This window comes from Lacerta agilis, chromosome 3 (genome assembly GCF_009819535.1).
Source record: "Lacerta agilis isolate rLacAgi1 chromosome 3, rLacAgi1.pri, whole genome shotgun sequence".
Classification (NCBI taxonomy): domain Eukaryota; kingdom Metazoa; phylum Chordata; class Lepidosauria; order Squamata; family Lacertidae; genus Lacerta; species Lacerta agilis.
In genome coordinates this window covers 38,877,634-38,901,073 of record NC_046314.1, presented here as the reverse complement: position 1 = coordinate 38,901,073, position 23,440 = coordinate 38,877,634, and the positions used below count along the sequence as shown (strand labels likewise).

General features: G+C 41.0%; 1 protein-coding gene across 25 annotated transcripts in view; it reads left to right on the top strand.

Annotated features, from left to right (window-relative positions):
* Window positions 1-22,620, top strand: part of SNAP91 (synaptosome associated protein 91) — a 64,650-nt gene extending 42,030 nt beyond the window's left edge. For 7 of the 25 annotated variants that reach the window (XM_033143322.1, XM_033143320.1, XM_033143328.1 and 4 more), the window contains 16 exons: window positions 776-790; window positions 963-1,154; window positions 4,648-4,755; window positions 5,418-5,708; window positions 5,919-5,999; window positions 6,149-6,220; window positions 7,084-7,167; window positions 8,558-8,641; window positions 11,659-11,802; window positions 14,324-14,473; window positions 15,629-15,659; window positions 16,455-16,566; window positions 18,105-18,185; window positions 19,327-19,431; window positions 20,532-20,634; window positions 21,114-22,620. In XM_033143322.1, the coding sequence (XP_032999213.1) occupies window positions 776-790; window positions 963-1,154; window positions 4,648-4,755; window positions 5,418-5,708; window positions 5,919-5,999; window positions 6,149-6,220; window positions 7,084-7,167; window positions 8,558-8,641; window positions 11,659-11,802; window positions 14,324-14,473; window positions 15,629-15,659; window positions 16,455-16,566; window positions 18,105-18,185; window positions 19,327-19,431; window positions 20,532-20,624 (1,643 nt within the window). In that variant the 3' untranslated portion in view covers window positions 20,625-20,634; window positions 21,114-22,620. Of the gene's footprint in view, window positions 1-775; window positions 791-962; window positions 1,155-4,647; window positions 4,756-5,417; window positions 5,709-5,918; window positions 6,000-6,148; window positions 6,221-7,083; window positions 7,168-8,557; window positions 8,642-11,658; window positions 11,803-14,323; window positions 14,474-15,628; window positions 15,660-16,454; window positions 16,567-18,104; window positions 18,186-19,326; window positions 19,432-20,531; window positions 20,635-21,113 lie in introns of those variants that run through there. The other 18 variants (XM_033143331.1, XM_033143326.1, XM_033143330.1 and 15 more) reach the window with 12 other exon arrangements.
* Window positions 22,621-23,440: the final 820 nt, after the last annotated feature.

Below are 23,440 nucleotides of genomic sequence, written 5' to 3'. Positions count from 1 at the left end.
TACTGGGTCAGAGTTTGGCTGAGCAAGTTCTAAAAAACCAGGGCTTGTTCTTTAACTCTTTCCTCACTAACCATGAGCTATAGCCAAGAACAGTAAACCTAGCTGTCCGCTTTTGTCCATTTAGACGGGAAGGGTAATTTCCAGTTTGAGTCTTTCAAAGCTAACTCTGGTATCTATAGATTATGGCTTAAAGGTCTGGGTTTGCAAGTTAGGAAGAGATACTTTCTTTGGGGAGGGCAGAGCAGGGACAGGACAGGCCTGAACTGTACTCTTTCAATAATTTTTAAATATATGTTGCACTTGGCTTGATCAGTACTTGCACCCAACAACCTTCGCTGCCTGTGGGATAGTGACACTTTTGTATCATTTCATGATGGGCTCCTTGAATGTACTGCAGTTGGGTGAAGTGGTATTAATCTTCCCAATGGTGTTGAAAAATGAAATGGTACATGGGGGGTGATGCACCAGATGATTCCAGATTATTGTTAAAGATGAAATGTGGTTGGATGAAGCTGTGGTAGAAATGGTTTCAGAGAAGTCTCGGTCACTTAAGTCTTTGTTTTTAGGAGCTTTGGAAAAAAGAAAGCAGACTACATCCTATAAAACCATATGCAAGGTACCTGTGGCATGTCTGGAGTTAGAGCAGCGTCCTGTTGATTTGAAATAGCCCCACGCTGGCAGAGAATGACTTCTGGATAGCATGCATGTTGGCCCTGGCAGTTATTATTAACTCTTATTTCTTTACATTGCTATCTTCTAACGGACAATGCTGCAGACCTCTTGGGAGAGGGTGAGTAATGCTTGATTTCTAACCCCAGTTCCTCCAAATTGTTAATACACCATTAGCCTAGTCCTGCCTTTTCACTCTTTTTTTGCAATGTAGTGTTAGTTTGTTTCCCCCTTCTCTCTTTCTCTCTCCTCTGCTCACTATTTCCATTTGATCTTCATATATGGACTTGTAGACGGTCTGGCTGGGCTTTCCGGTGTTAGTTCTGAGCCGCAGATTTCAGATCCGTTTGCAACAGAGCCCACCCCAGCTGCTGCAGCTGCTGCTGCTGCTACTACTACTACTACTACTACTGAAATAGCACCTGCTTCTGCTACATCTACAGCTGCCGCTGCTCCTACTTCTGCTGAAGTGGATCTCTTTGGAGGTTAGTTTCGTCACTGAGGGTTTTTCCTCCCTCCCTCTCCCTCCCTCTCTCTCTCTCTTTCTCTCTCTCTTAAAAAAATAGGAGGATGAGAAAACATTGTTGAAACCCACTGATTTTCATAGACTTGCTGCAGAACTGACAAAATGTAATACTTATACCTGGAAGCTTCAGGATAGCCCAATTTGCGTGTTAAGTTTTCCAAAGGCAAGGTTGCTTTTGGGAGTGATCACCATGGAAACTTGAAGTGGGCCAAGGGATGACAAACACACAATATTGAGTTGCTTATATCACTCTCTCTGCAAATAGCCATGGGAGGTAGGAAGAGCAGGCCACAGAGGAGTGGGATTCAACCCCTTTCTCCATGCTGTGGTCCTGACAAAAATCACCCCACCTCTGAAGCTGCTACTGCTATGGGAGGAAAGCTCCAATGGTAGGCAGCATGTAGCTGCTCTGAATAATGCTTGGGGAGAGAAGGGGAAGTGATAACACTGAAACTAGTTACTATAAGCTTATTGTGGATATTGCACAAGCTTTCCATGTTTGGGACTCTACCACAGACCCGCTGATGACACAGCAGCTGCTGCTGCTACTACTAGTGCTGTAAATCCTACGGATTGTACCCTAGTCTTGACACAGGATAAGTTTCATGCTAAAATGTTTGCACTGCAGAAAGAGGTATCATTAGTTTATTCCTCTTGTGCAACACCCCAAAGGCTGATGGAGTGAGAGGGAGGCTCAGCCATTCTCTTACCTTGTTTTGCTATTCTGCTAATCTATATTTCAAAGTAGGGCTAGGCGATATCTGGTTTTCAACATTGAGATATATCACCAGCCAAACATTGTGATATATTGATATATCACAATATTTGAAATAAGGATGGAGCTATGTAGAGGTGAATGGATTGCTACTGGTGGCGCTGTGGGTTAAACCACAAAGCCTAGGGCTTGCTGATCACAAGGTCGGCAGTTCAAATCCCTGTGATGGGGTGAGCTCCTGTTGCTCGTTCCTAGCTCCTGCCCACCTAGCAGTCCAAAAGCACGTCAAAGTGCAAGTAGATAAATAGGTACCACTCCAGGTGGGAAGGTAAACAGCATTTCCGTGTGCTGTTCTGGTTTGCCAGAAGCGGCTTTGTCATGCTGGCCACATGACCCGGAAGCTGTACACCGGCTCCCTCGGCCAGTAACACGAGATGAGCGCCGCAACCCCAGAGTTGGACACGACTGGACCTAATTGTCAGGGGTCCCTTTACCTTTTTATGTAGAGGTGAACAAGCTTTTCAGAAGAAGTACACACACACACACACACACACACACACACACCATTGTGGAAAAAGAACAAATGGCTGATTAGGAGGTGGCTCAGGTGAGCAAAACATGATCCATACTGCAGCTAGGAAATTGTGTTCCATTTTCAGAGTCTAGGTTCAATATTTTGATGTGACTTTAATATAAAGCTTCTTAATTACTTTGTCAAATCAGAACTTTTGAAAATTGAAATGTTCTCAGTTCATTATTGGACAACTGCCATACAGTTTGCTGTAATGTGTTAAATGGAGAATACACAACTTCAGGACAATGAGAACTTGGCAGATTCCATTTCCTGTTGCTCTTCTCTTCTTTTGCTCTTCAGTAGTGTGAAATCAGCTTTTAGCTTGGTTCTGTTGCAGTTCAGATGCATGTCAACATGAGCTTTTTAGAATAGCTGGCATCAGTAACTTTTTTTGTGTGAAGGTGTATATTTTTAACATGAAAATGCCATGTCCAAGTTAACTGCATGTAAAGCTTTTGTGTTTGGACAAATTGTAACTTAAAACATTTTCTTCCTTTTTAGGGGTTGCATGGTACAGTATTCAGATTTGGGAGTGCTAGTTTGCAATTCATAACCCTCCTCTCTTTAATGTCCTCACAGCCATGGTTTCTTCAGTTCCTCCACTTCTAGCCTAGTCACTTCGCCTACCCATCCATTCACAGATGATGGATTAGGCTGGATTCTTGTATTGCCATAGAGCAGTCTACAGTGGGTAATAGTACCATGAAGGGGAAGGTGGGAAGCAGCTGCTTTCTTCTTCTTAGGAAGTATCAAATCCAAAACCAGGTGGGCAATGGAAGTCTTTGATGCTTCGTTTGTGTCAAGACTTTAAATTAAATTGAAAACAATTTGAAATGGGACTTGTCCTCTGTAATTCATTCTGCATGGCAGCAGCAGTGGCGTTGCTTACAAAGGCTATCCAGATGGCACATCTCCTCTCTTTCTGCCAATGTGGAATCAGCAGTTGGGGAGGAAATGGTACCACTGTCAGTTGCTCTGTTGCAATCATCAAATGATTCAGATCATGTAGACAGAAGCCTTCACACACACAGTTATATGCATGGAGGCTCCTTTATTGCAGACACATTTATGTGCAGGTGCCAGGGGCTTGAGCTAGTCAGCATATGGGCAGAGCCAATTGGCACACCCACTCCCCACTCCTGTGATTTATAGAATGCATTAGTGTATCTGCCTGCATACAGCTACTAAGTTCCCCATACAGTCGTACCTTGGATCCCGAATGCCCTGGAACTTGACGTTTTGGCTCCCGAACGCCGCAAACCCGGAAGTGATTGTTCTGGTTTGCGAATGTTCTTTTGGAACGTGAACGTCCAGCACAGCTTCCAGTTGGCTGCAGAAGCTTACTGCAGCGAATCAGAAGCCGCGATTTGGTTTCCGAACGTTTTAGAAGTCAAACAGGCTTCCGGAATGTATTCCGTTCGACTTCCAAGGTACGACTGTATTAGATTAATCCTGATAATGGAAAACAGTCTAGGCTAGAAAATCCCACACTACTGCTGGATTATGACTGTAGAAATTTTTAGAGTAACTTCCGTTATTGCACAAAGGCAATACACCCAAGGTGTGTGTATGATAGTATGGAAGAAAAGAGTGTCAAACTGCTTAGGACAGTATAACCAAAAATTGTAATTGTTGCAGTTTATAGTACAAATAGTCGAAGCCTGCTGGCACAGTTTGGTTCCTAAATCTTAGGAAATACCCCAGGTTTAGAATTACTGTTCAGATACGTATGAGGGAGCTTGACAACGTCAATGTCTTAATTACAATTTTTTTATCCTAATTGTATACAGTCCATTATTTTGGTTCTTTTTTAAAAAAATATTTTGGTTGTTACATGAGCATGCTATTCAGAACCCTTATACAATGAATATATTGTCGCTATTCGCTATTCTGCATATCTTGCCTGCGACCCTCAGGCTGTCTCTGCATCCTCACCTACTACAAGTTGATTGAGCAAACAAAACTCCCTTCTGGTATCTGCAACAAAAAACAACAACCCAAAAAAACTCAGGTGGGGCCCTCCCTGCCAACAGCCTTGCCTTCCCAGTTTGTATAAGGGAATCTTTTCTATGCCATTTTTAACCTGGTTCTTTTTTTCTTTTTACTATATTTTCTTCTTCTTTTAATCCTTCTTTAATTTCTGTTCCTAAAACTGCATTCAAGATGCCTTTGCAGCTTCTCCTGGTGAAGCCCCTGCAGCAGCTGAAGGGGCGGCAGCACCAGCTACCCCAACCCCTGTAGCAGCAGCTCTTGATGCATGCTCAGGAAATGGTGGGTTCCATCTCATTAGCTAGTCCGTCATTGTCGTGTTTGTCGTACTGTTGAAATAAACTACATGGCAGTATGTTTCTCTCTCTCTCTCTCTCTCTCTCTCTCTCTCTCTCTCTCTCCCTCTCTCTCCCCCCCCCCCACCCCATGACTTCCTTTAATCTTTTCTCCAACAGCTTGGGAGGTAGTTCTGATCTATCAAGCAGCCCCCACCCACCCACCCACACCCCCATCTGTAGACCACAGAGCATGTGTAGAGAAAATGTGGTTAATTTTTTTCTTTTCCAGTGAAGTCCCCACCCCACCCCACCCCCCTTTTAATCTGAAACATCCTAACAATGCTGAACGTTAAAGGTCAGTCAGTGGGTTCCTTCCTGTGGTTGCTTCCATAACGTTATAACAGAGTTACTATAACATTAGAAGCTTAAAAAAAAAAACCTTATTTTTTTAGGGGTGAGGGTGGGGAAAGCTGTGTTTATTTACCCCTTGGTAAAGATGGTGGAGGCTTAGCTAATGATCTCTTGTGTTTTGTGTGTATGCATAATATACTATATATCTCTCTCTGTGTGTGTGTTTGTGTGGTTTTAATCCACACTCTGTGTGGTTTCTCCCCATCTCCCTCCCTACTGATCCCATGTATATATTCTGCCCTCTCCTTTTACAAGACCCCTTTGCCCCATCTGAAGGCAGTGCAGAGGCTGCTCAAGAGCTGGACCTCTTTGCTTTGAAGCCCACCGAGACCAGCGTTCCTGTAGTTACCCCTACAACTAGCGCAGCCGCTTCAGTTCCCGCAACTACTCCTACTCCAGCTGCTGCCGTGGCCCCTCCAACCCCTGCTACTACTGCTACTACTACGGCCACTGCCACTACCACTACTGCTACCACGTCTGCTACTACCACTACCACCACCACCACCTCCTCCTCCGCTCCTACTCCTGCTCTAGATATCTTTGGTGGTAATTTGTTTTTAACTCTTTTTTTGTTAATTAAAAAAAGAATGTTTCTGGGGGAATTGATCCTGGATGTACAGCATATGCAAACAATCTTTTGCACGTATACTGTTTGTGACAATTGGAAACAAACAAAAATTCCATGCAGGAGGTGCAAAAACTGCCAAGTCTTGTCTCCCAGAAATGAGTTAAAGACATGTGTGTTCTTGATCTTAGATTTGTTTGAGTCTGCACCTGCTGATGCCTCTGCAGCACCTAAGCCAGATGCTACTCCTAGCATAGACCTGTTTGGTACAGGTAAAGAATAGTACTATCCTTTTCCTTAAAAACCCAAACTCCTCCTCCTCTTAATTGCTTTTCTATTTTGACCAGTATTTTGTGAGAAGCACCTCTCTATTTCCAATCTTCATTTGTTTTCTACTTGGTTTTTCTTTGTCTTCTGCAAGATGCTTTTTCTTCTCCACCAACTGGAGCTTCTCCTGTGCCTGAGAGTTCTCTAACTGGTGATCTCTTATCTGGTGAGTGTGCTTGTTGCTTTCTCTCACATGACTTATCACAACCCTTCCCTTCCCAAATTTGTTTAAATACAACTCAGTTTGAGCTGCTGAAGAGCCAGTGATTTCTTCCTTCATCAGTACAAAGCTGTATGCATTTTCGTCGAAGTTTGAAGCAACATGCGCAACAACATTTCCCAGAGTACATGGAAAATTATTTCCAGGAAGTCCCATTGGGTTTGAATCTTACCACCTGCTATGTGTGGCAAGGACAATAAAGGTTGCAAGGAAGTCTGGAAAACAAAGAAGTGGCAAGGCTAAGCAGACTCTGTAGAGACCTGGAACTCAATAGAACTCCTGATTTAGTGGGCATGCTTAAGATCATATTGCAGATGTGTCATGACAATGATAAAGTAGTAGTGGTAGCATGACTTGGTAGATACAGGGAATTTTGGGGGAAGGACTTGCATATGCAAATTTCTCCCTATGATAAAAAGTACAATTTTGGAGTCAATGAGTTGATTTCATAGATGAGCCATTATCACAAGATGTCGGCGGAGTGGTAAAATATTTTTAAAATCCTTATGGGTATCAAGGAAAAATAATGTATGATAAAGTTTGTGTGTATAGAAGATAAATAGAAATGGTCAGGGAACTGTGTGTGTGTGTGTGTGTGTGTTAAAATAGTTGCACTGCTTGCAAAATGCTTATTTAAAGTACTATAGTGGAAAGAACTAAATTTTGGATACTGCATGAGAAATGTAAAGGGAACACGTGTGCTGATATCTCAAAAGTCAATGTTTATTTACTGTGTTTTCATGGATCCAAGGTAGTTGGATCTCATCACTCCTGATTTGCTTATACTAAATATATCATGCTTACTGCAGTGGATGCATTTGCAGCACCATCGTCCCTGCCCACTGCCTCCCCAGCTAAAGTGGAGTCTTCAGGTGTGATTGACCTGTTTGGTGGTGGGTATTGTTCCTTCTCACCATTAGAGAACTTCACATTTCATTTCAGTTCCATTTCATTTTTTTTCACTAGAAATTAAAGTTCCTTAACATTTTTGTTTGTTACAGTTTTTATGTTGTTACTGAATATGCATTTAAACTGTTTGCTATAAAAAAAAAAACCATTAGCCTTTTTTTATTTATTCCATCATCTCTCCTGATTTTCAGCAACATTTCATGCATGGAATTGCTTTCTTGCTTAAATAACTTGAATTGTTACATTCTTCACCTACAGTGTGTATAAATAGAGTGTTTTGCAGTGATGCTTTTATATTGCTTGTGTGGTTTCTATTTCCAGCTGCCTAATATTTTAAGTAACTAGTAAGGAATGGAAACAAAATTAAAAATAAAAATCCTTCCAGTAGCACCTAAGTTTGTTCGTGGTATGAGCTTTTGTGTGCATACCAAGAACAAACTTAGTTGGTCTCTAAGGTGCTACTGGAAGGATTTTTTAAATTTTAAATTTTGTTTTGACTACCGCAGACCAACACGGCTACCTACCTGTAACTAGTAAGGAATGGAGTTGAGAACTTTTGTTGATGTGTTTTCAAATGGGAGAGATATGTGAGTTGATCCCACTTCTGTGGAATTTGATACAAAAGGGCAAAATTGTGGAAGCTTATAATATTTTACAAATTTGAGAATCTAAATTTGACTGTACCTTAATTGTGTTTTTTCCCTTCAATGCCTGTGAAATCTTTCCCTCCAAAATATTTGCAAACATGTGTTTATTTTCTGTAATCGAGCTTTTAGTCACTTTGCCAATGATGACAGGAAGGGAGGGTTCCCCCCAAAAAAACCCGCTGAGCTTCCATTTAGACAGAAATGGTGGACCTATGGCCCTCCAGCTGTTATTGGACCAAACTCCCATCATTCCTGACTACTAGCAATGTCGGCTGGGGCTGATGGGAGCTGGAATCTAGCAACATCTGGAATGCCACTACTGTATTTTCTGGCGTATAAGACTACCTTTTAATCCGAGAAAATCTTCTCAAAAGTCAAGGGTCGTCTTATACACCAGGTGGAGAATCTGCGGTCGAGTGTATCTCAAACTATATTTTAACTGGAAAAGTTGGGGGTCGTCTTATACGCCCAGTCGTCTTATACGCCGGAAAATACAGTAGTAATTCAGTAGGGTGGTATAGGACAGCTTTCTTTTGCCTTCTCCTAGAAGAGCTGTGATCAAAACTTGATAATATGCTTGGTGGTGGTTTTGCTACAGCCATGAAAAATGGCACTTGTCTTGTTTTGGTAGTCCAGGGTTGTGTGCTTTGCCCCAAACTTGTATATTAACCTATTCATTGTTTAAACCCTCTTGCCTTTTATTGTTGTCTCATGGAAATACCTATAGATGCTTTTGGAAGTAGTGCTCCTGAACCCCAGCCTGCAACCCAAGCTGCTTCTAGCTCCTCTGCTTCCGCCGACCTATTGGCTGGTAATGAAAAACAATTATGTGCCATTCTTAACATCATGGTGGTAGTTTTTTGTTTTTTTAAAAAAAGCTGTCTTTCTTGGCATAAATTAATATTTCTTTACTTGAGCACAGATATTGGGTGATCGCTTACAGAAGCAGCAAGCTTCACTCCATTTGCTGCATTAGAAAACATGACTCTGAGCTCCGGGGGGACGGGACATTAGGCCTCTGCAGTGCTAAATTCATTCAGGGTAAGGGAAGTGGTTGAGGACCACCTGCCCAAGTGGGTGGAGTCAAAACACACACTACATGTTCTCAGTCATGTTCTCTCTCACACACACACACACATGCAGAAACATCTTAGCTTGCCTTTCTTGGCATGCAGAGAAAAGAAGTCATTTTTTTCAGTGCTAAAAGCTTAGCTGTGACTCAGTAGAATTTCACAGGGAAGTAGGAAGTAATGTGATGTGAGAAAACTGATTTGGAGGCCAGAGATTCCCCACCACTGTTCTAAACCAATAGAATTGTTTTGCTGCTAGTTCTGTTTAGCCAGTCAGGATGAAGAAGATATTTCTCTGTTCTACTGATGGCAGTGGAAAGCAAAGTATTTGCAGAGACATCATTTTGGCGCTTTTTGTTAGCCTTAATTTATTCATAAAACGTTTAAATAAACGAACAAGAGATTATTATCCTAAGAGTCTGCATGGTGCCATAGTTAGCGTTAGACTAAGACCAGGGAGATCTTTAGGTTAAAATTCCTACTGTCTGATCTTGGTACCACCTCCACTCACGCAGCACAGTCTGTCACCCGGTGGTTCAGATCAAATGTGGTACATGTGCTTACAGGATATTTGATGTTGCCCCAAATTCCTTGAAGTAAAAATGGGATAAAATTGTATTTGAATGAAACAAATAACATTAAACAACAACAAAAAGCCCTGAGATTGGTTTGAATGATTTGAGGCACACAGAATTAGGGGACGCAGTTGTTTGCCTAAGATGCATGTCCAGAACAGAATTGCTTGTATTTGCACACCTCTAAAGAGAACACAAGGAATGCTATTCCAAGGGTGCCTTCCTGACAAGAACAATATTTCATCAAAGCCAACCTTTCATGTTTATAGTATAGAGGCACCCTTTTCTTGTGGAGGCAGTTCCACTTGGACCTCTGAAACGTATTTTAGGAAATTGTTTCCCACAATGCATCCATTTCATGGGCTGCTCAGTAGCAAAGCGCTCTGTTACTCATTATTAGTAGCAATGCCACCATTAGTAAGCAGCACATTTACACCGTAGATGCAATTGTGCTTGCTTTTTTGTGAATTTAACTAGGCTTCAGCAATAACATAAGCAAAGGCAGAGCTTTTAAAGCATGAAAGTGGAGGTGCCAAACATTTAGTTCTTGATTCATGCAGCGGCACATATAAAAAAGTTGGAAGTGTAGGGAAATCCAGGCCCTGGGTCTGAATGCGACCCTTCAGGCCTCTCTAGCTGGCCCTCAGAATTCTCCCCAAGTTACACCCCCTCAGTGGACCCGATATACGTTCTCCTTGAGGGCTTTTGCACAGCCAGAAAGTGCATTTCTTGTTTCCCTGGATGAAGAATAGAGAGGGGCATGTTTAATGTGTATAGAAACTAGCCTACTGTACAAAGGTAAAATTTGCATTCATTGCTCTGCCCACCACTAGCAGGTTTCCCCTGGAAGGCTGCCCAGAGGATAATGCAGCCCTTGGGTTGAAGGTGGTTTTCCACCCCTGCTTTGGCTTCTAGTTCTTGAAGGCTTTTATGGCTTTATCAGACCCTTAGGCTGACTTAAGCCTTCTTAGCTGTATTATTTTGCCTTGCAGCCCAAAGGAAGCACATTACTGCTTCAGCCCTCATCTCTTGCCTACTGCCAATTATTTATTTTGCTCAAGTTAATTCAATGAGTGAGAACGGGGTTTATAACTGAAATGTGTGTGTGATTTGTCCTCCAAATATACTCTCCAGCTTAGATAATTGCTAATTAACTCAGGACTGCTATGCAGATGATGATGTTTACAATTTTACCTAAGAATTTCTCAGAACTAATACACTAGAAGGGCAGTAAAAGGAGTAGCAAAATCTTGAGGAGTGCTCTCTGATTCAGAAAATGTACCTTGATAGGACAGTACACAAATATGTCAAAAGAGCAGGATAGTCATGTGTAACACAATGTGTCCTATGAGATCATATGTCCTTCACTATATTATTCCTAGCTTGGGACAGTTGCAGGCTCTAAACAGTGAATAAAGCTGGTGTATATATTTCGCAAGTCATTATATAATTATTAGAGTTTCTTTTCCCCTCTAATGTAGAATCATAGCAAATGGTCAAATGGTCCTGACAGTAACTTTTACATTCTTGGCAGTAAGTGTGCAAGCTCTTACACCAAGCCTTATCTCAGCTCTAAATTGATCTTGCAGCCATGATACCTTCCCTTCTGTAGAATGGGAAGAATAACTGTACCTATCTTTATAAAGTGCTATTCAGGCTGATGCATACATAACCTGTAACCATAGTTAACAGTGTGGGTCACAGGGTTGTATGTGTGGGTCACAGGGTTGTATGCTACCTTCTCTTCCAGCCTACGAATTTCCTCTGTCCCACTTCACATTGTTCCAGACACTGCCAACTCAGGTTTTCAATATGTACTTTAAAAAGGTAAACCCAGTTCACAGCAAGGCAGCGTACAACTCCACAAAGAAAAAATAAAACAGCACACAGCTGCATCAAGTACTGAAGGGAAGGGAATGATACAGAAAGCCCCTTTGATCCCTAATAGTTCGATCAGGACAAGAGTTGTGGTTTTTTTTTTAGTAATAAGTCCTACCAGAAAGCGTTCTGAGAGGATGGATGTACAACAGTCCCCAGTTGTTCTGCTATGTAAAGCAAGAAATAGTACCATGTATCCAAAAATTTGCTTTGCCCCTTAAGAGTATTCAGATCTGTGTGTGCTGGCCAGCTTTTAGTAGTTGTCTAATTACTTTCTCATTTCTCCCTCTTTCATTTTTCCAAAGGTTTTGGGGGTTCATTTATTGCTCCTTCTCCTTCACCTTCCCCTGTTACTCCAGCTCAGGCTAATATACTACAGCCCAATTTTGAAGCTGCTTTTGGAGCAGCACCCTCACCTTCTCCTGGCAGCAGTTCCTTTGATCCCTCAGGTGAGTTGGGGTGTTTTGTTTTGTTTTTGTGAATTTCCTGAACAAAAATGCTGATTTCATTTATGAGATGAGACTGTTACAACTCTACCTGATGTGCAAAAGGGCATTCAAAGGGAGTTCCTTGGAGGCTTTAAAAAAATTCCTGCCTTCTGTTCCTTTGAAATGGGTCAACGTTTAGCGCAGTGTAAATCGAAGCAAAGTTCCTGTCATGCAGTTGTCTTTTGTAGGGTTTAAACACAGATCAAACCAAAGTCCTCTCTTTGCATGTGCTCTATATGCATGTTTGTTTAAAGGAAACTCCTGAAATTGCAGGCACTTTGTACTGTTTATTCAGTATATGGATGTGTGGTCTTGCTATTTTTGCTGAGCCTTTTCCAAGCGTGCATGGCACCAAAATGTTAGATATAATGGACTTCCAGGGTGTTCTTCCCTTGACATAAAGCTTAACCTTTCATCACTGCTCTATCGTTTTCTGTTTGTATCTCTTTCATTCTATACTTTCATGCTGGGGCCTTGCTACAAATTTGCAATTTGGGTGAGTTCTGCAACAGAATAAATAAAAACAAAATATTTTAGTATTGCTTTGCTTTATTTGATTGCTTGTCGGAGCATAGTGCAACTCGGCTTACTAACATTGGCATGCACATCTGATGTGAATAGGCGTACTCACCACGTAATGTCGGTCTGGCTTAGAAATTGCTACCTAATTAGGTATAATGGGATGAGATCCTCTGGGTTGTGGTATATTTTTCCAAATGTGATATTTGAGCTGGAAAAGTTAGGCCAATCCATGGCAATATTATATTCTTTCTGATACCTTCTAAAGCAGGGGTCCCCAAACTAAGGCCCGGGGGCCGGATGCGGCCCAATCACCTTCTAATCCGGCCTGCAGATGGTCTGGGAATCAGCGTGTTTTTAGATGAGTAGAATGTGTCCTTTTATTTAAAATTCATCTCTGGGTTATTTGTGGGGCCTGCCTGGTGTTTTTACATGAGTAGAATGTGTGCTTTTATTTAAAATGCATGTCTGGGTTATTTGTGGGGCATAGGAATTCGTTCATATTTTTTTTCAAAATATAGTCCGGCCCCCCACAAGGTATGAGAGACAGTGGACCGGCCCCCTGCTGAAAAAGTTTGCTGACCCCTGTTCTAAAGCAAAACTTTTAAAGGAAAAAATATAACCCACTATCCTAGCTTGTAGATGTCTGAAATGAAATACTTTTGTAGTGTGGAAAACTTACTATGCAGTTAGTTTTCCAAGGGACGTCACAATAGGCTTATTGATACTTCTGTCCCAGGAATTCTTACTACAAGTTATCTTCTCTGGCTTTCTTACCCTTGCTTAAGGTTGAGCAGGTTTTATGTTTTCCAATTTTCTTTGCACCCACAAGTATCCATTCTTCCTGACACACTTAATGTGTACTGTTTACAAGAACTACCTAGACAATCCCAAAGAGAATTGGCCAGATGTTTGCCATAAAGTATGCTGAGATAGAAATTGGAGGGCAAAAATACTTGTTATAGAGAAAATTCAAAGAGATATTCAGAAACTTCCTATGTTTGCTTGCCAGAAGCAATAAAACCACTGCCATATGGTGTCCCTAACTTTCTCTTCGCCATATGTAAAAGCTAAATGTGGGGTAGTTCAGATGTTTTTGAAGGGAGAAAGATTTTAAAAATTGGCTATAGGGAATTAAACTTCGGGATATCATAGTTATTGAATGTAGTTTATGAAAAGAGACTCTGATGGCAATTCCTTCCACATCTGCAATTCTGCAGCAATCACAAATCATTTCAGTAGTTCCCTAGTTCCACGCTTTCTTTCCTGGTCTTAGAAAGCTAATTGGCAAGTGGACTGTGATACCTTGAATTCATATACAAATAGTGGCATACTGTCTAGTTCAGTTGTTCTTCCCACCACAGGGAAAAATGAAGGGATGGAGTGTGCAAGCCTGAGACCTACTCCTAACCTCTCCCAAGAACTATCCTGGGGGGGAACAGTGTCCAGACAGACCCCCTGTTTGACATTTCAGAATGTAACAAAGACCCCATAGAAGATTCTTGTAGTATAATAATATGTGGTCTCATCTTGATTATTATTATTTATTTATTTTTGAAAAACGACAACCCATAACTTCATTTCTCTTTCCATCTGAATTCATGGTAATGGTATTGGAAGCTAAGCAGTGTTGAAATGCAGGGTATGCTACATCTTAAGAGGTTTCCAAGGTAAAATACTAGTCATTATTAGGATCTCTTCAGAGTATTCATTAGAACAAATTATATACAGGATTAGTGTAAGCTTCAGTGTGTTAGCCAGATAGCTTGCATGCATGCCTTCCATTGGCATTACATTAACATTAAATCTATGTGATGGTGGTACTAAGATCTGTAGTGATTGTATGTGTTACGAAGTTCATGGTTTGACCATTTTAGATGTCAGTTGCCTTGACCCATGTTAACCCAGGTTGTGCTTTACAAAAGATTGGTGCCCTAAACTACTGCTCTTTTTTAATCTACAGCGTTTGATGGCTTAGGTGACCTCCTTATGCCAACTATGGTGCCATCTGGTCAACCGCTCTCTGCTTCAGGAATAGCCGCCTCTTCTACTTCAGCTGCAACCAAAGGCATTGGAAGTGATCTTGATTCCTCTCTCGCAAACTTAGTAGGAAGTAAGTTTGGGAAACTGCAGTGCTTGGAAGTGGGTTTTGCTTTGTTTTTTTTCGGTGACCCATGGTGTATCGTATTAATCAGTTGGACATGATTTACACTCAGTGTGCCTCTGTTCTGTATCTCTTCAATAGCTATTGCAGAAGAATGTGTTTCTTCCCCTATAGGAAGACAAAGTGATTAGGTTTTCATTTTCTGTGTGACAGGAAATTCCTGTTCTCATCCTGAACTTGTGACACTGAAGCATATACAACACTTTTTATATTGCTGAGTTGGCTCAATTGTACAACAAGTTAAGCAAATCACTTGAAGACATTATTTTGAAAATTAGATAGTAAATGGAAGAATAATAGTTCAAATAAAATTACTCGCATTCCTAAGAGTAGCATTCTACTTCCTAAGTGAGAAGTAGAAAATAAAATTTGTGGTTACATGGATGGCCAGTAAATGCTACCTAAAATAAGCATTCATTTCTGGCTTTACCTTATGCTTCAGAGATTAACACTCAGATGACAGTAATAAAGGCCATGTGTTTGCATGAAGATGCCCAGAAAAAGATATGAAATTGCATCTCAGTGTTGCATCGGTGCTTGAATAGTGTGAGAAACCTTTCTGATATATTGTGCGTTATTTTCATTTCAGTCACTTTTTTATAGCTGAATAAATGCTGCTTAAGTCTGTTGACCCTTAATGATTCAATGAGCACAAAATTGTATTCCTTAGTCAGTGGTTTCATTAAGTTGAGAATGGAGAACCTGTGGCCTTCCAAATGTTGTTGGATCCCTTTTCCAATCATTCCTGACCATTAGTCATGATAACTGGAAATGTTGGGAGTCCAACACCATCTAGAGGAGGGTTTCTCAAACGTGGGTCTCCACCTGTATTTGTACTACAAGCTAGGAGGACCAGTGGTCAGGGATGATGGAAATTGTAGTCCAAACCTTGATCTACAGGGTTCCTCAGAACTGCTGCTAGATGGCAACTGAGCTCGTTGAACCAATTATCCAACTCATAAAGCTGTCTTATACCATGTTCCTATGTATAAAATGACCAGGCATATTTTGGTCATTGTAAGAACTGTTGAAATAGATGCTGATATCTTTTATATGCAAGTTGGGCAAAACTGAAGTTTTCAAATTACCTTTCCATCTTTGCAGATCTTGGAATTTCTGGTACAACATCAAAGAAGTAAGTAGCTAGTAAAATCAAAATTTCAGACATGAATATACTGTGCTTTTTACTGACTGACTTTGCATTTGTGGCGCTTCTATTTATTAGTAGTATTTTTAATGAAACTTCTGCTTCTGCTTCCCTATAAATATGGTTATGTATTCTTTCAAATCCATTCTTTGGAAAGGTGACAAAAATAGAATTGTCTTGCCAGTAAAAACCTGGTCTCTTATGACAGAATGGAGTGCTAGTACTTCTCTCCACAGTTTCATAAGTGAAAGCTATATGAATTGCTGTATTTTCCTTTGCATACTGAAGATTAAGGAACATTGTACAGGCATATCTCAGAGATGTTGTGGGTTTGGTTCTAGACCACCACAATAAAGCTAATATTGTAATAAAGCAAGTCACACACACACACAAAATTGTTTCCCAGTGCATGTAAAAGTTTGCACTACACTGTAGTCTATTAAGCCAGGCCCCCAAGACTGCAGGGGTTGGAGGGGGGGGAGCTGACTCCAGCGCTATGCCACGGCCAGAAGAGCGGCAGCAGTGGCAGGAGGCTTCCTTCTGCTGGAAGTGGCAGGCTGCCTACAGCTGCAGCCGTCTCCTTTTAAGGAGCAATATCTGCAATAAAGTGCAAAGTGGAGCACAGTAATATGAGGTATACCTGTATTTCATTTTGTAATCTAAAAGCCAGTAGTAGTGCAAATCAAAACATTGCTTTTGTTCCAGCCCAAAATATTGCACTATTTCCAACTCTGTCCCTTAGCTTGTTGATTGATTAGCATTCAAAATCATTGGCTGTTTTAGGGGAGATCTTCAGTGGAATGCAGGAGAGAGGAAGTTGACAGGAGGAGCCAATTGGCAACCCAAAGTAGCACCTGCAACATGGTCAACAGGTGTTCCTCCAAGTGGCCCATTGGTATGTAGTGTTGTTGATACTTCTTATTTTCAGTGAAATGCATATGAGTTGATCAACTGTTTCAATAGACTCTGCCACAAGCAAGAGCTTTGTCACCCTAGAAAACCATTAGTACGGGCTGGATTGTCTGAAGTCTGTTTACACTAATATTAGAAAGTTTAGGAAATGTATATCCCATCCTACTATTGTTTAAATTATGTAGTTATCTTATCATTTGTTCTGGAAGCATAACACTTCCTTAGTGTTCGAATGAAAGCATGTTTTCAATTTATGCCTCCTGTACCATTAGTATAAACTCTTTTGTTCACTATACCCAACCTTACTTCAGAAAATAATCCAGAGTGCTAACAAACCAAGGGAAGCTAGAATATTTGTTAAAATCACTGTTGTAATAGTGTTGTTGGTTGTTGTGAAACAACCCACTACCTTGGGACAGCAGTCTGAAATATAAAAGCTGTCAAATTAAACAAGAAAATATTCAGCCAATATTCTAAAACAGTAAAGAGACAGGGCCTGGCAAATATCAATTTATTCCATGGGGTAGGCACCGCTCCATAGAAAGCTCTGCCTCTGGTTGCTGCCCACTGCCTGCCTAGCCTCACAGGGCTGCATAATCTGAAACAGAGTGTCCAGTGATGATCCGGGGAAGAACATATGGAAGAAGCCATTTGTTGTAGTCCCCTGCCCCCAAGTCATTTTAAGGCTATAAAGCACCTTGAATTGAGCTAGGAAATGAACTGGCAGCCAGTGCAGTAAAAACAAGATAAGCATGGTGTGATCAAAATGCCTAACTACAGTATCCTAGTGCCACATTTTGCACCTCTTGCCATCACATGGCGACAGTATGGCCAGTTCAAGACCCAGCACATTTCAGAGTTCTACATTGTGGCAATCTAGTGGAAAGGGGTTGCAAACAAGGCGGGAACTAGGGCCGAAGTCACTGTGTTCAGATCTGGCTATGAGGCTGTCTGCTTGAGAGACAAGTGAATAATGTAGAGAAATTGAATATTTTCAAAGGTAGCTCGGAATAAACCCAGAACTTTGTAACATTCGACAAACTAAATTGATGAATGCATGTTAGGTTTTTTTATTTTACAGTCGAACCTCTGTTTACATAACCCCCTGGTTACATAAACTTCGGGATGCACGCGCGGCAAACCCAGGAGTATTTTACCGGGTTTCGCCACGGTCTGCACATGCGCAGAAGCGGTCCTCAGGTTGCGGAAACCTCAGGATCCGACTGGACCTCTGGAACGTATCCTGTCCGCAACCGGAGGTACCACTGTATAACTGTCAATCCTTGAGGCTTACGAGAAAGGCGAGTTAACAAGGAAGAGGAGGATAATTGCTGGATGACAGCTTTAATATACAATTAATCTGTTCTCTGTTGATTTAACTTTGGCAGGATGTGGAAATGGCAGAATGGGCTTCTGTAATGAGTGTTGAACAGTGACTTAACGTTGGATGTGAGTGTGTGCGTGCGTTCACATCTGTATAATCTGTAATCAGTGTCTGGTGTTTGTTATTCTGGTTTCTAGACAGGATCTGGAGCTCCAGCAGGTGCTGCCCCTCCTACATCAGGTGCCCCCCCTGCACAGCCTGCACCAGGATTTGGGATGGTGAGTGACATTTAATAATGGAGATTGTACTTGATCAGTCATTTTCTTGGAAGAAAAAAAAACAATGACAGGAAGGATTGCCACCACCTGCCACTTAACCCTTGTTTCCTCTTTAAGTTGCTTGTGGCCAAGACTTGTATATTTTGCCCTTAAAAAAAAAAGTCAGCATTCAGCAGGAGAAAAAACAGAAGTCAGCCCATATTACTTTTTCGTAAGCTTGCTTAACTTGGATATTTTGCATGCTTCTGGAAGGAGCAAGAAAACTATGCAGAGCACTGAAGCTCTGCCCCAGGAATCTTTCCTTGGTCCTATCTTCTTAGTTTTCATCAGACATTTGTCACACATTGAAGTTTATCATTTGAACCTTGAACATGTTCCCTTTAAAAAGGATACATCTGATGCCAAACGATGCACCGAACACCAATTTCTATGCTTGTCACTGCACAATACACAGTGCACTGCATAAGGAGTTTGCTGGGGTTTGCTAACAGATTACAAAGGGCATTGGTCTTCATCTGGTTGGCTAGGACTCAGTAATGGATCACAGCCTGATCTAAGGTAGCAGCACTACCACCACACAGATACAGTGGTACCTCAGGTTAAGAACTTAATTTGTTCCGGAGGTCTGTTCTTAACCTGAAACTGTTCTTAACCTGAGGTACCACTTTAGCTAATGGGGCCTCCCACTGCCACCACACCAAAGCCACACGATTTCTGTTCTCATCCTGAGGTAAAGCTCTTAATCCAAGGTACTATTTCTGGGGTTAGCAGAGTGTGTAACCTGAAGCGTCTGTAACCCAAGGTACCACTGTAGATGGTTAAAAAAAATAAGAAGAAGAAGAAGAAGAAGAAATGCATCCCACAATGCATGCTTGGGTTAAAGGTGAGTCCCAGATCTGAAAAAGTTGACAACTACTGACAATAGGGTATACAACCTACCTGAAGGGTGCATTGTTGTTGTTGGGATTTGATTTTTGTATAGTGGAACTCTGGCACACTCACTGGACTGTGCATACCTGAAAGGATGGAGGCTAGCAGTACCTGTCTTGCCAAGATGTTGTCAGAGCCCCAGCCAGCTAAGACTCAAGCTTGCCTTGTTTGTACTGCATGCATCATTCATTGTTCTCTTAATACTTCCCAGCAACCTCCTGGATCTGGTGTCCCAATGATGCCACAGCAGCCAGTTATGTACGGACAGTCTATGATGAGGCCGCCATTTGGAGCAGCTGCAGCAGCTGGAGCACAAGTAAGGGCTAACAAATTCTCTCTAGAAGGTCTTTTTTTTTTTTTAGCAGCTTAGCTTTTATGTCTCCTATTTTGTCCTGTGACCGTCTCTTCCATTTTCAGCAATTTACCTTTTAAACTCCTTTGAGCATTTTAAACATTTAAACCATTACAGTCGTACCTTGGAAGTTGAACGGATTCCATTCCGGAAGTCCGTCCAACTTCCAAAACGTTCGGAAACCAAAGCGCGGCTCCTGCAGCCAATCGGAAGCCATGGAAGCCCCGTCGGACGTTCTGCTTCCAAAAAAAGTTCAAAAACTGGAACACTCACTTCCAAGATTTGATCATTTAGGAGCCAGAACATTAGACAACGAAGGCATTAGACAACCACGGCACGACTGTATTCCAATATATTTTGGCTTCCATGCAGAGCAGTTGCATTTCTGTACTAATACAAAATGCTTGCATGCCACTTTCCTTTAGCAGAAGAAAATGGGTTTATCGCACCCATTTTCTTTCTTGATTGTAGTTGCTGTCCTCAATACGAGTCAGGTAAATAAATCGCCAAGCAATAAATAAATAAATAAATAGTAAAATACATTAGTTTGTACTCAACATAATCAAACTGGAGAAGATAAAGTTCCTTTCTAAACAAAATAGCATTCTAGATCAGGGAGCTCCATGAAGCAGGTGCCATGATGGAAAAAGCCCTGCCAGCCTCCTAAATTGTACTTCTATTACAAGGGAGCACTAAAGCAGGATCTCTGTTCCAATGGCTGGATTAAATGTAAGCTACTGAAAACTTCTGTTGGATATAAGCCACTATCTCCTCACGTGTCTTCTATCTTACCTGCCAGCACAACTTAAGTGCAGAAGTGTACCCGCTACAGTGTGTTCCATCTCTAGATATGCTTAACTTAAAATGTGTCTAAAATAAGTTACATCTGTGGGACAGGGTGTAACATTGGAATGGTTTTCATCTTCAGATTATCTGTTGCATCTTAATTTTGTTTGTACGTGAATCCTAATAATTATCTTACTGTTGTCCTTATACTCTTCTCTTCTCTTTTTTGTTTGTGTGTTTGTTTCATGCTCTTCTTGACTGATGGGAAACCCGTTAAGCTCTCTCCAAGTCCTACACCTGCCACTCAGAGTCCCAAAAAACCACCGTCAAAGGACCCATTAGCGGATCTTAACATCAAGGATTTCTTATGAACTGTTTAAGGTATAGCATTGCCGGGCCTATTTACTTACTTGAACTTTCTTTTCTGGCATTTGCTCAGGTGGCTCAAGTCAAATAACAAATTCTTCTTAAGTTTGGAAGGTTTTATCAGTGGCCAACTTTGGGGCTTCCAAATATCACTGGTTCCTTGTGCAACGCCAACATTTGGTGCCCCCATGCCTCTTGCCTTCCATCCCAAGTCGTTGTTGATTTTAGATCTTACGATGATTTATGTGGAAATTATTCAGTTTGGCTGTGTATTTTTTTGATGTTTTATTTATTGTTTATGACTACTTTTTGTTATGTTGTAAATGTATTTTTTCATGTTGTAAGCCGCCTTGAGCATGGTTTGAACTATGGAAAGGCGGCATACAAATAAAAATTATGTTTGTAGCTTGGTAATGCCAGATCATGAAAACTAATTCAAATGCTTGTTGCTTAGTTTCTCTTTTGCTCTCTCCCCGCCCCCTCAACTTCCACAGCTGTAGTTTTCTGTCAGGATAACTGAAGATGCAAGCTTGGAATCTACAAACAAGAATTTTGTTGCTCGGAGTTGTCCAAGTGAGCCACCACTACCAAACCCAGTGCTTACAGATTTCTCTCCTACTTCCAAAATGTGTAGCACAGCTGTGAAAGTGAACATTAGGAATGTGTACTATCTTAGTTGTTATCCCCCTTCTCTCTCTCTCTCTTTCTCAGTTTGTGTACTTGGGTTATTATTTATGTGTTTTACAACTTTAAACAATGGATGTATGTTTCTGATGCCTTCTTAGTGCTTTTCTGAACCTATCCAATAGGGGCAGATTATGCAGCTGTTGTGTGGTGAGCCATTTGGAGCGATGTGTCTGTGTTTCTGGAGGTCTCCGTGTAAATAACTTTGGCAAACCTTCTAAAAAATTTCCCTTTTGAAGTCCAGTTTCTCTTGTATATCTGTTATACAAAATAATAGTGCAATGATACCAAGGTAGTAAGAAAAAAACACTCTCAATCCTACAAACTCTTTTTGTGTGGAAAACGTTCCCCCCACCCCCGCAAATGCAGGATTCTGAATTTGTTGTGGAATATGTTTTATTTTTGTGGCACTGTACATGTTAAAGATAATTTTTTAAAGTAATATAAAAGGGATCTCCCATTTAATACATCTTCTTTCAAGTTCCTTTGCAAAGATTTTCTTTCAAAAAAAATATTGAACATACCTTATCAAATTTATTTTAAAATATTTAAGGGACTTTTGTTTCCCATTTTAAAACCAGCTTATTTATCAGCTCTTATTTTAAATGCACTGAAAATAAGTAAAGGGCAAGTTCCTTGCCATGTTGCTAAGAGGAGAAAAAAAATCCTAGCCGGGCAGACATTTTAAGGATTGTCAGGTTAATTAGGTCACTCAGTGTATCTGTTGGCAAATCATGAATAATTTTTATTTTTTATTTAGCTTTTATGTACATCCAGTTAGTTTGGTGCTTCTCTGTATAAGCCTTGGACTAGTAGTGTTTTTTTCCATTCCCATACACCGCTGTGTATCTTCCGTACTGTCTGTGATTAGAGGTTGCACTAAACTGGAGAACTGCACCCTTTACTGTAAACAGAGAAAAAAAATTGTGTTCCTTTAAACGTTTTAGTTTGTTCTCTCATACTGTTTGTGCTGATGGCTTGGCTTAAGATTTTTGACTCCTTAATAAGGTCACTGTTGATCAGTGTTACAAGTGGCTTGGCAGCTCTTTGTAAAAGCATATTAGGTTGGAAAGATGTTCACCTAAGTCTTTCAAATTAACTATTTAATCAATATATGGTACCATTTTAAAAAAGTGGTTGTATCTGAACTTATTGTGGGGATAACATACACTGTAATGACAGAGAGTTAGAGAGAGAGAATTTCAAAGTGGGTTTTCTTTGTATTTTGATTTGAGAAAAACCCAGTGCATGTGTACCCTCTGAGATGCAATAAAACACCTTGATCAAAGTAAATTAAAACACAAAAGTTGTGTCCTTTGATTGTTGCTCTGACTTCGCCATTTGGTGCTTCTCGTAGGGACACAATAGCTGCTGACTACAGTTTGACATGCTTGTTCAGAGCAGGAGAGATCTTGCACTTTGAGTCTACTGGCATTTTAAATCTGACAGCTGCTAGAGAATTCTCCAGCATACTAAAGCAATTGTGGCTGGCAGTACAACCATATGCCTTTTTTGCTCAGAAGTCAGTCTTGCTGTATTCAATGAGGCTTACTCCCAGGAAAGTGAACCAGAAGAAGGTAACAAGGTGAGGAGAAGGGAGGTATATGAGCAATGAGTGTGTGAGAGAGAGTGATCTGTGGATGCATGGGGTGTGTTTTGAGAGTGAGAAGGAGCAGCTATGGATTTGAGGGGCTGGGTCTGACCCATAGCCACTCTAGCTGGTGGATCGCAAGGTTCTGGCACAAAAAGTCTCATAAGCCCCCACCATCACCCCCCCCCCCCGCACCTTGGTCTATAATAGTACCAGATAATAATTACATTGCTTATTCAAATCTAAAGTTAATCTCAGTGCTGACCCAAGACATTTTGCTGCCTGAGTTCACATGGTAAGAAGAAAGCACACCAAACTGCAGCATCTGTCAAACAATTGGATCAATACGGATCGTGGTGAACGGCGGTGAACGGCATGTGAATGTGGCTTCAAAAACTAGCACTGGATACGAAGTAAGTGGTAATGTGAACATACCCATAGTGACCAGAATTATATATACGTAACTATTGTGCAGTCATACAATATATTATAGAGGCATTATAAGATCAATTGTTTTTGATGCCTTGCCTATAGCAGCTGCATATT